This window comes from Gopherus flavomarginatus, chromosome 1 (assembly GCF_025201925.1).
Source record: "Gopherus flavomarginatus isolate rGopFla2 chromosome 1, rGopFla2.mat.asm, whole genome shotgun sequence".
NCBI lineage: Eukaryota > Metazoa > Chordata > Testudines > Testudinidae > Gopherus > Gopherus flavomarginatus.
The window spans coordinates 30,295,387-30,309,986 of NC_066617.1; the positions used below are offsets into that span (position 1 = coordinate 30,295,387).

At 39.9% G+C, this 14,600-nt stretch overlaps 1 protein-coding gene across 6 annotated transcripts in view; it reads right to left on the bottom strand.

Annotated features, from left to right (window-relative positions):
* COG5 (component of oligomeric golgi complex 5) overlaps positions 1-14,600 on the bottom strand; it is a 482,330-nt gene that overhangs the window by 12,536 nt on the left and 455,194 nt on the right. For 5 of the 6 annotated variants that reach the window (XM_050925473.1, XM_050925465.1, XM_050925485.1 and 2 more), the window contains 3 exons: positions 10,748-10,824; positions 10,078-10,204; positions 9,356-9,435 (listed from right to left, as the gene is read on the bottom strand). In XM_050925473.1, coding sequence (XP_050781430.1) covers positions 9,356-9,435; positions 10,078-10,204; positions 10,748-10,824 — 284 coding nt within the window. Of the gene's footprint in view, positions 1-8,506; positions 8,581-9,355; positions 9,436-10,077; positions 10,205-10,747; positions 10,825-14,600 lie in introns of those variants that run through there. The other variant, XM_050925481.1, reaches the window with a different exon arrangement.

Here is a 14,600-nt window from a genome sequence, read left to right on the forward strand (position 1 = left end):
GCTGCTCAAAATTGGCTGCCAGGCGATTTGCCTCAACCTTCCACCCTGCCATAAATGTCTCCCACTTACTCTCACAGATATTATGGAGCACACAGCAAGCAGCAATAACAATGGGAATATTGGTTGCGCTGAGGTCTAACCTAGTCAGCAAACAGCGGCAGCGAGCTTTTAAATGTCCAAAGGCACATTCTACCACTGTTCTGCACTTGCTCAGCCTATAGTTGAACTGCTCCTTACTACTGTCCGGGCTGTCTGTGTAAGGCTTCATGAGCCATGGGAGCAAGGGGTAGGCTGGGTCCCCAAGGATAACTATTGTCATTTCAACATTCCCAATGGTAATTTTCTGGTCTGGGAAGTAAGTCCCTTCTTGCAGATGCTCGAACAGTCCGGAGTGCCTAAAGATGCGAGCATCGTGCACTTTTCCCAGCCATCCTACGTTGATGTCAGTGAAACGTCCCTTGTGATCTACCAGTGTTTGCAGCACCATTAAGAAGTACCCTTTGTGGTTTATGTACTGGTTGGCAAGGTGGTCCGGTGCCAAGATAGGGATATGCGTTCCATCTATCGCCCCACCACAGTTAGGGGACCCCATTGCAGCAAAGCCATCCACTATGACCTGCACATTTCCCAGAGTCACTACCCTTGCTAGCAGAAGGTCAGTGATTACATTGGCTACTTGGATCACAGCAGCCCCCACAGTAGATTTGCCCACTCCAAATTGATTCCCGATCACCGGTAGCAGTCAGGCGTTGCAAACTTCCACAGGGCTATCGCCACTTGCTTCTCAACTGTCAAGGCAGCTCTCATCTTGGTATTCCTGTGCTTCAAGGCTGGGGAATGCAACTGACAAAGTTCCAGGAAATTGGCCTTATGCATGCAAAAGTTTCGCAGCCACTGGGAATCATCCCATACCTGCAAAACTATGCGGTCCCACCAGTCTGTGCTTGTTTGCCGGGCGCAGAATCGCGTTCCACTGTATCAACCTGCCCCACTGCTGCCATGATGTCCCAATTGCCACATCCTGTGCTTTTAGAAATGTCTTTGTCCATGTCCTCCTCACAATTGTACTCGTGCTGCCGTCTCTTAGCCAGGTTCTGCACATACAGCAGGATAATGCGCGAGGTGTTTACAATGCTCACAACACCAGCAGTGAGCTGAGCGGGCTCCATGCTTGCCGTGCTATGGCGTCTGCATGGGTAACCCAGGAAAAAAGGTGTGAAATGATTGTCTGATGTTGCTTTCACGGAGGGAGGGAGTGGGGAAGGGAGGGGAGACTGACAACATGTACCCAAAACCACCCGGGACAATGTTTTTGCCCCATCTGGCATTGGGAGCTTAACCTAGCATTCCAATGGGCAGCAGAGACTGCTGGAACTGTGGGATAGCTACCCACAGTGCACTGCTCCGTGAGTCGATGCTAGCCACGGTATTGAGGACGCACTCCGCTGATTTAAGGCGCTTAGTGGGGACATACACAATCGACTGTATAAAATTGCTTTCTAAAGATCGACTTCTATAAAATCAACCTAACCTCAAAGGTTCATCCAGCCCCAGTATCCTGTCTACCGACAGTGGCCAATGTCAGGTGCCCCAGAGGGAGTGAACGTAACAGGTAATGATCAAGTGATCTCTCTCCTGCCGTCCATCACCACCCTCTGACAGAGGCTAGGGACACCATTCCTTACCCATCCTGGCTAATACCCATTAATGGAATTAGCCTCCATGAATTTATCTAGTTCTCTTTTAAACCCTGTTATAGTCCCAGCCTTCACAACCTCCTCAGGCAAGGAGTTCCACATGTTGACTGTGCGCCCTGTGAAGAACTTCCTTTTACTTGTTTTAAACCTGTTGCCCATTAATTTCATTTGGTGGCCCCTAGTTCTTATATTATGGGAACAAGTAAATAACTTTTCCTTATTCACTTTCTCCACATCACTCATGATTTGATATACCTCTATCATATCCCCCCTTAGTCTCCTTTTTTCCAAGCTGAAAAGTCTTAGCCTCTTTAATCTCTCCTCATATAGGACCTGTTTCAACTCCCTAATCATTTTAGTTGTCCTTCTCTGAACCTTTTCGAATGCCAGTATATCTTTTTTGAGATGAGGAAAACACATCTGTATGCAGTATTCCAGATGTGGGCGTACCATGGATTTATATAAGGGCAGTAAGATAGTCTCCGTCTTAGTCTCTATCCCCTTTTTAATGATTCCTAACATCCTGTTTGCTTTGTTGACTGCCACTGCACACTGCATGGATGTCTTCAGAGAGCTATCCATGATGACTCCAAGATTTTTTTCCTGATTAGCTGTAGCTAAATTAGCCCCCATCATATTGTAGGTTAGCTGAAGATGCATACAGTTAAAAAAACAGGACTTTATCATTTGGGATGCAGCAGTTTTTAACTTAGGAACTAAACTTGGGGTGGCAGCTTCGTTCCTCCTTGAAGGAAATTATGTAATTAGAACTGTAGCATCTTGGCACAATGACATACAGGGTTGGGTCCCTCAGCAATGTGAATAATGATGGTAAGGTGCACGGAACATAGTGAACTCAGTCATTGAAGAACGCTGTTAGATTTCATTCTTAGCTTGCTAAGAGCACAAAATTGTGTAACTTCTTACAAAATGTTAACTTATGCTGCCGAAAGAGAGGTTCCTTCCTGTCTAAATCTCTAGTTTTATTTACAGTATTATGAGACAGGTTACATCATCACATTATATAACTTACACCAGTCCTAACTTACAAAAACTAGTTTAGACAATCTGGCATAAAAAAGTTAAATAGTGATGCATCATTTTACCATGACAATTCTGTACCAGGAATAGTAGATTAATTTATTCCTACAGAGTACATTGTAAAGATACTTGTAAAACAGGAGCAGTCAAAGAATGAGATGCTTTATGGGCTTAATCAATATCATGTAGCAAGCAGCACTGAAACAGAAACAGGACCATATTCATATAGAAATATGTAATTTATGTGTATATTCCAAATGTTTTAAGAAAAAAGGAAGAAACCTTGTTTATATAATCTACAGAATATGGTCTCTAAAGGACTAGACCCAATATTGCCCTATACTCAGCATCTTCAAATCTAATAAAGGACATAAAATCTGTTCAGTAATTCTTTTTCCATTTCAAAAGATCAGACATGATACACATTACAGATCTGATTTTAAGAGAAGGCTACAGAAAGAGGATTGGCGGGATGCTCTGTATATATTAATGTTTCATGAAAAATGCTATCAGATGTAAGAAAAAAAGTCTAAGTTTAAGATGCCCTCCCACATAAAGAAGAAGAGAAGAGGATTTTAAAGCACTTATTAAATTACTTCACTTGCTTGCTCAAAAACATCAGCTTTCTTGGGATTCAGGACAAGCTGATTATATAAGACTAGATAGGTTTTTATAAAACATTCTTTCAAAACATGAAGATTTATATCTAAATTAAAATAATTAACAAAACTATGATCTGGATACTGTCCCTTAAAGGAATCTCAGTATATATCAATAAAATGGATTGTTAATTAATTTGTTAATGTTTATATACTTTGAATACTAAGGCCTCAATCCTGCCATCTGATTCACTCAGACAAACCCTTACTCAGACTGTAAGCTCCCTGGTGCAGAGACTGTTTGTTCTGTGTTTGTGCAGTGCCTAGCACAATGGACTCATGGTCAATGACTGAGGTTCCTAAATACTCTAGTAATACAAATAATACTAATAATAATGTACATGGCCCCATAAAGGCGCACAGATCAGCATGAAAGATCAGATTACAGGATCAGGATCAGATTACAGGAATTGCTTTACAAATAAATATTATTGTCATTATTTTGTTAAGAGAAAGTGCTATGTAAAATATAAGGCAAAGAGGAGATACCTATGGAAAATGGACTATTATGCCATAAAAATACAACAGTATGGCTCTAACTATTTAATCAAAATATTACAAAAGCTATTATATGTAAACACAAAATAGTAGGAAGAGGATCTATTTTATTAAAGATTGCAAAATAATTAGCTGAAATAGTTGTGCTATAGTTCTGCCAATCAAAAACTAACTTATATCAAAGCATTTTTATGAACAAGCTTGTGCTGGTTGGGTGCTTTGCTTTTGTTTTTTATACCATATGCTTATCGGCAAATCAGGGCCAGTCAGTCAGCAATCTGATTGGCTGGTGCTAGGTTTGTCTGACTTAGCTGGAAATTTAAACAACACGTGCCTGAAGAGGAAAACCAGTGCCTGTAACACAATACGACCTTGTGGACTGGTCATACTTTTGCGCTTAATACCAGGGTGGACCAAATTAAGCTTGTAACTCAGTTTCATGAATAATCTAATACTGAGGTTCATAAACTGATCTTTGCCAGTAGTAAGGGGAAGGGGGTCATCCTTGAGACAATTTCTCTATTAAGATACAGTCCACACTATGAAAATGTTTCAGAACTCTTGGTTTAATATACTGGGCCAGCTTTTGATCTCTATTACAGCAGTGTAATTACATCTGGTCTGACTACATTGGCTTCTGTGGAGTTAATAGGTTTACACAGAGTAAGAGGAATCAGAATTTGACCCATGACTGCAGCAGTTCAGAGTCTACAACAGGCTCAATTTAACTTCCATTAAAGTCAATGGAAGGTCTACAGGAGCTGGTTCTGACTTGATACTACATTAAGTAACAGGAACCCTTGCTGAAAAGGGAGGGGTTTGATTTTTAAACTGTAACAAAAGTATGTGGATCAACTAGTTTACAAAATACAATTTTAATTCCAATAACTCAGTCCCCAGGTATTACCCCAGGCCCTAGGAAGACAAACCAGAAGGAATACAAAAATAGTTCATTAATAGCTACCAGCTGGCCATATGCACACTGTGCAAGGTTTAAAGTATTTAGTCACTCCATAGTGAACAGAAGGAACTAAGGATTTGATAACAAGCCGTGAGGAACCTGATAACCCTACTACAGTAATATTTAAAAAGCAGCTCTTTAGAGCAGCTGCAGTCATTACAAATTGAAATGGCAGCAAATGTACCATTTGTAAAGATGCACCAGAATTAAGTTCCCACAAGTAATATTATACAATACATTCTACATTACAAAGCAAAAGGACTACAAATTCTTCTAAAAACAATTACCCAGTGATAATCTGCAACAGTAATACATGCCTTTGGGATTACAAAAATTCAACTGTTTTAATTCTTCTTAGGCCTAGTCTACGATATGAAATTTAACCATGGCTTAACATGGTTTCAACAATCCTGTTAGCTGAACCAGGCCTGACGGTGGTTTAGCTGTAAATGCAGACAAGGAAAAACAACTATCAGCACAAAGTCAGCGAACACAATTACTGAAATACTGTTCAGATACGGTTACATGTCATCACATAGTTCAGATCTTAGCAGGGCTTCTACAATACTTGTAGCTGAAACAAAATGCAATAGCAAGCCTGGCCACAGGCTTCCGTAGCCAGGGTCAGCTGCCTTGTGTTCTTTCTGTTGGTTGCAGAGAAAGGGGAAGACTAATCTTAAGCAGGTTCTGTTGACTTTGAAAGCCCTTAATGGAGAGGCACCTTCTCCAAAAGCCTTATCCTGGCTGGTGACAGTATAGTAATGCCATCTTACCTATAGGGCCCCACCATCACTCTATGGATCAGCAGGGAATCATGCTTTTGGTTGGTACTTTTGGTATGTAGCTTGCTCATCCTGGGCACCTATCTTACCCATTTAAAAAAACACCAGCTTTTTCTCAGAGTAGTTTTTGTCTTGATTGCTCTTCCCCCAATGCTTTTATGATGATACACTGAGTTGTTTATATTTTGCTCTGTTTTTATAGTGTTTAGTTGCATTGTTGTTTAAGGGTGGGATTTTCAAAGTTGCCTAAAGGGACTTATGAGCACCAAGTCCTGTTGATTTTCAATGGCATTTGTGCTCCTAATTTCCTAGATCAGCGGTTCTCAAACTTTAGTAACCCGAGGGACCCCATTTTGATTTAAAAATGTTTGTAGACCTGAAGCACCACCCCCTGCCCCGCTCAGCCCCAGGCCCTACCCCCACTCCACTCTTTCCCAGGCCCCTGCCCCACCTCTTCCCACTCCTCCTCTTCCCCACCTTTTTCTGCCTCCCCCGAGCACACCCCATCCCCACTCCTCCCCTGCCCTCCCAGTGCCTGCTGCACACCGCAGAACAGCTGTTCCCTGGCATGCAGGAGCACTGTGAGAGAGGGGGAGGAGTGAAGGGAGAGAAGGGGAGGAGTTAATCAGTGGTGGCTGGTGGACCCCCTGGAGCACCCTCATAGACCCCCAGGGGTCCACAGATCCCAATTTGAGAAACACTGCCCTAGACACTTTTGAAAATACCATCTATACATAAAATCCCAGCCCCAATTAGGTCAATAAGAATTTTGTCATTGATGTAAATGGGTCCAAGATTTCAACCTAAGTGATCATCACCCCATAATGCTTCAGCACTGGCAGGAGTGCTGTAGAACTAAAACTTACCCTCAAGATTTCATGATTTTAGATATAAGAAAACCTAATTTTTTTTAGCCAAACTGCATTATTACATTCATATCAGCCAATATGTGACCTTCAAAAGACTCCTATATTTAAGACGTGAAAAGACATATTTTGCATATTTATTTTAGGTGTTGAACACAAACATATAAGAAGGCCATACTGGGTTAAACAAATGGTCCATCTAGGACAGTATCCTGTCTTCTGATAATGCCAATGCCAGGTGCCCCAGAAGGAATGAACAGAACAGACAACCATCAAGTGATCCATTCCCTGTGATCCACGCCCAGCTTCTGGCAATCAGAGGCTGCTAGGGACACCCAGAGCATGGGGTTGCTTCCCTGACCTTCTTGGCCAATAGCTATTGTCGGACCTACCCTCCAGCAACTTACTAGTTCTTTTTTGAACCCTGTTATAGTTCCCTGGCAACAAGTTCCACAGGCTGACGATACATTGTGTGAAGCAGAACTTCCATTTGCTTGCTTTAAACCTGCTGCATATTAATTTCATTTGGTGACCCCTGGTGCTTGTGTTATATGAAGGAGTAAATAACATTTCCTTTTTCACTTTCTCCACACCATTCATGACTTTATAGACTTCTATCATATCCCTCCCTTAGTTGTCTCTTTTCCAAGTCCCAATCTTTTTAATCTCTCTTCATATAGAAGCTGTTCCATGCCCTTAATCACATTTGTTGTCCTTGTCTGTACCCTTTCCAATTCTAACAAGTCTTTTCTGAGACAGGGCGACCAGAACTGTATGCAGTATTCAAGGTTTGGGTGTACCAAGGATTTATATAGTGGCATTATGACATTTTCAGTCTTAATATCTATCCCTTTCCTAATGGTTCCTAATATTCTGTTAGCGTTTCTGACTGCCGCTGCACACTGAGAGTAACGATGCAGATAGAGTCACTTAGCAATTACATATTCTAAATGCAACAGGTTCAAATACAATAAGGTGTAACATAGAAGAAAAGGAGAACAGTTTAATAGTTGTACATGAGCTTCCAAATTCTAATTCCAATTGTATGCGAGCCACCACATGACAATAACTCACAGATGCTTATGAAATAAATCTGTACTAAAATACATCAACCAGCCATTCTCTTAAGTACCCTGTATCTGTTCTGTATGCTATCATTAGCTTAATGAAGTATCAATATTTACAGAGGACTTCTATTGACTATATATTTTAATTTCTGTTTAAAAGGATAGGTAGATAAGTATTTCTTTTCAACACAAATATTGCTGGCTGAAATTTAAATGTCAGCCATTATAATTTCAGCAGATGATTGGAAGGTACACAGTCACAGTGTTGCTTCTTAATCACATTGGGCTACATTGTGAGCAGCCCTGGAAGAGGATCTCCTGCAGGGGCTAGGCACCCTACTGCGGGGATGGGAGCATTGTCCTGGCTAACACCAGTAGCAGTAACAGACTCCCAAAAGGGGGCAGGGAAAGGCAGGGCCACAGCCCCGCTATCCCGTCACATGAATCAGTGGAGGTGGTGTAGTACAAAGAGCCAGCTCAACAGACATGCCACTCCATCATGCATCCCTTGAAGCCCCAGGAAGGATTCTAGCTGCATTTGAAGTCCTGCAGGGCCTTGAAATGCAGCATTTCCCCTCCCATCCTCCAGAGCACAGGCTGCAGTGCCACTGTCAGGCCTTTGTAAGCATGTCATATGCAACGTAAACAAATCAAATGTTAACCTTTGCCCCTGAGTAGCATTTTATGATGAATCCAGTATTCCAAAAGGACCCAAGGCTCAGATACTATGAAGTCACATGGTCAATTGTCCATGGCCTTGTCAAGAAAGAGTTATTTCCCAGTACTATTAGAGCTCTGAAAACACCTGCTACAAGGGACTCATCACTTGAAAGGTCCCATTTTGTCTGAAAGTGTTTCAACTACCATTGCTGCATATAACTTTTAAGATTATTGGAACTGAAAAAGATCGGAGACTGAAAAATACTCTTTGTTTTTCCAGTTTATTTTCTTTGTGCACTTTTTGGACAGCATTTTCTACAGAATCAGTTTCACTGCTTCCCCATATAATCTAGAATAATAGGTGAAAATAAGTCAGGGAGAGGACACAGGACTTATGACTTGTAGATTTTGTTAGCATGTGGGATGATTGATCAAATGATGATCAATAAGTAGAAGCAAGTTTAAATAATAATCATAAATATGTAGCTCCTTAGCTATGCACCATTGTTGAATTTCTCTTAATACATTTCTTAAAGGTCAACTGCAGGTTTTGAAAAAAAAACTGCAAAACTTTTTTCTAAGATTCTAAATCAGGAAAAAGTCCATAACTGTTATGGGAAGATGTCATTAGTGCACTATATTAACAAAATCTGAGACAGTTACTACCTCCTATAGATCCTGAGCTGATGACTTCCTGATTTCTCTGGCAGAATGAATGATGCCACAACCATTATAAACAAAAGTTTTCCATTTTGAACACCTGTTTTATTTCCCTTTGTTTATGGCTGTGATGTCACTCGTTTCTAGCATTGGAAGCAGGAAGGTTGGAACCTAGATTTCTCGAGATATTAAGGAGGTAATTTTGTGAAAATATAGCGATTATTACATTCCTAAACCACTTTGTGCGCATTTTCCCCTCTTTTAAAATATAACTAAGGAGTGTTTTGGGGTGGTGTTTTTGGGGGAAACCTTTTGCAGCTCACCTCTAAAGATGGGCAGAACGTGACACTCTTTGGAACAAATCCTCTACAGCTCACATCTCACATCACAAGAGCAATCCTGTTTTTTTGGCTAAAATACTGCTTCAAGGTAATACATTCAAACAGGAGAATAATTGTTTTTACCTTATGAGAATGAGTCTGTCCTTTTCAGATGGATGGTCATCAAGCCATTGGGAATAACGGGCAATGGACCATTCTGCTCTCTGATACACAGAAATATTGACAAACCCATTAAACACTGGTATATAAAAGATATTTGCTATAATGTCAAAGAAATACGCACAATTGTCAGACACAAAGGTAAACTAAATTTAAGTCAAGAGAAGCTGGTTCATCACTATCACAACTGTTAATCAGCAATAAAAATAAACAGTCTCTCATCTAAGAAATCTTAGATGATACAAAGACGTAGATTCACTTAGCATTCTTACAGGGAGTTTTTCCTCCATCTCCACTAACGGTAGACTTGAAGAATTTAACAACATAAAAGAAAACAGCAAGAACCCTTTTCATGGACATATTTTAAGTTATGAATTGTTAGCTCTAAAATGAACACCAAGAAAATGCCTACAGTTATCTGGGAGAATAAAAAAAAATTGTGAGCCCACTTCAGTATAGCGTATCTGCAGGATGATTCGTTTTTTGTTTTTGACTTCTACAAACTAACCAAAATATAAAACCAGTGACCTGAGCACCCTCGCCACAAACTAGTAACAACAGAAACAATAAACTGTATCCTGAATGTGGGTTCCACCAAACGCTAATTAGAGCAGATGCACTGATGTACAACAGACTTAATGTATTAATGGAATATTTAAAACAGGAAGCTGGCTTGACCTGGTTACCTGGAATGGTGATTTTAATTCAGGTGGTGATCTTGTAAATAAGAACTGAAGAATAATGCTGAATGGAATAATATCTCCCACAGCTGGACTATTGGCAATGTGCTCACTAGTCTGGAACAGCAGTGGTCTGGGAAAAGCACAAGTTACACAATATAATCATGAAAGAAAGGAAAAAGACACATCTCAGAATATTATTTATAGCGTGCCAATACTGTGCTAGGTCTTTTAGAGATAGAATTATTTCTGCCTGTGCATCTCATTTGTTTTTTGCTGCTTTGCATCATTGCTTTGTAATGCACAATTTGGCAGGTGATCATTTGTACAAGAAGCGTATTATTTTAATTAAACAATCTCCCAACATTGCAATGCAAATTCTATATTTCTATGCAAACCCTTGGTCTGACTACACAGTTCATTATCACAAGAACTAACATTAAATACAATGCAAGAAGGTACAATTTAGCTGACATTAGCATGACAAAATTCACCAAACTGTAGTTACAGTATGAATAAAAATTAAAAGGAAAAACACTAATTTGTTGCTAATTTGCATGTGAAGTTGCCATAAGGTTTTTAATTAGAATCATAAGCAACAGTAAGTAGGAAATTAATTTAATAATATTATTTGGCCACATTACCAATTGCTAGAGAGACTCTGATTGTAACTTACCTGAATGACCTCAACAGCCTATAAGACTTTCCTAGATCAGATACTCGCCTGCAGAGCGGGGCCACTGCTAACTCCATCTGTAGAATAAAAAGACTTTTACTTAAATCAAAATGTCCCCAAATGCAAAGCTCTGCATCTAACTGGTTTGTCTATAAACAATAAGTAGAGGTTGTGGGATGGGTCATCAGCGTATCAATAATTTCCATGTTTGGCATCAGGAAGAAATTTTCTCCACACAGCAGATTGACTGGGCCAGGGCTTTTTTGCTCTCTTCTTTGAAACATCACAATCATCATACAGCAGGCAGCAGTTATGTTGGCTACAGACTTTCTGGTTCACAGAGCAATTATGTGAGCGATACATTGAACTTTCCCAATGAGTTTGGTGCTTTGTTTATCTCAATATGTTTCATCTTTACTGGTGGAGTAAAGTTCTCCCCACAACCTGGGCTAAGATTGGAAAGAAAGGGGATACTTGACAGACATTGGTGAACCTACTGATGAGGCCTTATTATTGGAAACAGGTCCAGGGCTCCCTGACAAAAGTGGCTGATTCTCCCTCTGATGAAAAGGCTTGTTAAGGGATTTATGACTGAAAACACACATCCCCACAAAAGACTTGAGCACAAGCCTACATGAATTAGAAGATGACTGCTGGGACCTATTGTCACTAACACTCATTAAAGTGTGGTCATAGTCAAAAGAATGTCTCTGTAAAAGTGATAACTTCTTAACAATCTTATCTGAGTGATCTCTGCTGCCTTCAGTAACAAAAATAAGTAATTTATTTAAACACTTAGCACTGTGAAACTCTTACTGCCTTTGGAGAGTGAGCTAGTCTCTGTTCTGGTGTGTACATTGTTCACAGAGTACAGAGAACTGAGTTTCAGCTGCAGAATCTTGATTAATGGTGAGGATGTATAAGCCAAAAAGAACAAATGAACTTTCAGATTTTAGAGTTTAATAAAACAGAAGTTGAAAACACAATGTTTCTACACCTCTACCCCAATATAACACTGTCCTAGGGAGCCAAAAAATCTTACCGCATTATAGGTGAAACCGCGTTATATCGAACTTGCTTTGATCCACCCCACCAGAGCTTTACCGCGTTATATCCGAATTCATGTTATATCGGGTCGCGTTATATCGGGGTAGAGGTGTATTAGTAAACTGAGAAAACATTATATGGAGTCACGGAAATACAAACATGGAACCCCACAATACCAATAAGTTGCAGACAGAGTGCTTTTATCCAAACATGATGAATTTTCACTTTTGCCATTCGAGATGGTGGGAGCCGCACTGGGTCCATGGAGGAGCCCGGTGGGGCTGTAAGTGATCCCCCCAAAAATAGTGGGATGGCAACTTAATTCTAAGTAAATTTTTAAATCACTAACTTAAACGACTATTCAGATATCACACACTTGTATTTGACTTTCATTGGCTGATTCTATTTCCACGTAACAAACAATTAAATTAAGGTTCAAAGGGGCAAAGCTAAAACTGAGTAGCCAGAGCAGGATAGTGCAAACAACCAGACGCTATTTAAAGAACATTACTGAACTAGCTTCACTGGTGGGAAGACATTTATAACAAGGCCTTTATTTCTTATTATTTCCAATCATGTAATGATATCTGAAACAGAACTATCAGATCACATGCTGACAAACAGATTTCACAAAGAACATTTAATTGTACTTGAGGGATTCTTGGTTACTGGGAGCATGAGAGAACAAAGCAGTAAACTGTGCTCATACTTTCCGACAGGTTAATTTCTCCATAATGAAAATGATAAAAGGAAGCATGGCAGTTTTGATAGAATAAAGTAGTAATAATAGGGGAATTTTCAAAATCCAAATGACTGTTAGACATCTAACTCTCACTGAAAGTTAATAAGGTTAAGGGTGAGACTTCCCCAGCATGTCTTTCCAGCTCCTGGGACTGGCTGGTGGTAGTAGGAAGCCTCTGCCTTTCAATGAGAGCATCCTTAGGTGCTTTAGACAATTCTACCCTAGGCACCTAACTGCTGTTTGGACCTTTGAAAAACAAGATATATGGAGCAAACTGCTCCTTATGACAAGGAAGGGAAACAAACAAAGGTGACATCATATTCTGCCTTTTCCTAACACATTTCCCCTCCCAAAGTGGATATAATATGGGAAGATTTTAGTTGCACTTTTGTTTCCTACAGCAAAAGCCAAACACTTAAATTCATTAAAACAAATTTCAATTCTCTATATTACATAAGCTTTAGGTATGTCCCTAAATTCATATTTTTTGGTCTTTAAGTATTTGAAAGAACATACTTTACTTAAGAATACTCTGTCCCTTAAATGTCAACCTTTATTCATTCTACTATTCATAATAATTCATTCTAATTATTACTATTGCCAGAACTAGACAAACTTAAAAGGCAGCAGATGGCTGCATCGTGAAGCACTAGTTGCCAAAGAAATATTTCTTTGTAAGCTTGGAAGTCTACAGTAGACTGTAGAATTGAGTCATGCAAGTGGGAATAGAGTGGAACTAATTTGGTAAAAATACACATAAACAACAAACTCAGATTCTCTAGATCTCCAGCGCGACAGGGTCTGTACTGTACCTTGATGCATTCAGTTAAATTCAGAGGAGTAAAAGACTGTTCTTTTTAATCTGATTTTTGTATTTGTTAGACTGCATTAGATTCTTCATTGAGGGGTGTGTGAGCATATTTCTGCAATGAGGGGTGGTGTCCTCATTCTTGTATTCACAGTATGTCCAGTTTTTATATTTTAAATAAAGATTGCTGTCGGCCATGACAACTGGTGCTGAAGCAGGGCCTATGAATAGTCTGGATGGCAGCAACACTCATTTCAGCCATCGAAGAAGGGCTCTTGTCAGAAGAGCTGCCCTTGGTCAATCCCAATACTTTTTTCAGGTGCTGGGATTGCCTGGTAGGAGGAAACATCTTTCTGTTTGTACTACCAACAGCAGTTGCGTCAGCCTTCCTTCCTATAGCTGCTTATAGATACACCTTGTTTAGCTATAACAGATATATTATGATTTAAAGTTATTGTTTCCAATGTGCTGAGATGCACAGTTATGCTGTATGATGCACATGCAGGGTTTCATGTATTTTGGGAGGGTCTGATCTCTTACGTAGCAATGTGCTATGAACTTTAAAAACATAAGGATGGGGCACATTTTTGGTTCCTTCTTTTATTTTTTTTCCCTAGATCACAATTTTGGGAGGTCAGATGCCCAGGTTAAATTAGCTTCACAGCTCGGGTTAAAATCAATGAATGTAAGCTGGTCTTCGAACCTCATGACAGCTGAGAGGTGGAGAAGATAGGCTTTCCCATGCATTAAGCACCAAACAAACATCCCAACCCATGGGGTGCACTCTCATAGATCTGCCAGCACAAGCTCTAGGAATTTCCTGGAGCAGAAGCTGGTACAGCTTGCAAGTCTGTTTAGGCCTTGAACAGTCAGGACACTCAAATGTGCGTGTTGAGAGGGATGTGGGATGCCAGTCATGGTACAAGACCTACCATTGTCTCCAACCCTTTTAACACTGGCCAAAACCCAGTGCTTTTAAAGTTTTATTTTGTTTTATGTAATTCAATAAAATTACAGATTCCTAGTCAATTTCTATATAAATTTATGTCTGATCTCAGAGACTCCTGCATGCTGTGAACATCTAACCCTTAAAAGTCTGTTTTATATTTCCCTTCTCTGTGACCCTGTTGCAGCCCATGGCTACAATTGGTCTATTATTTGTTGCACTAGTCACTTGCTAGCTATATTGTAAAAAACTGTGTCACAGGATTGTCTTGTCTGAGTGGATTATGTTCAGCACCTAAAGGTGAAGTTAA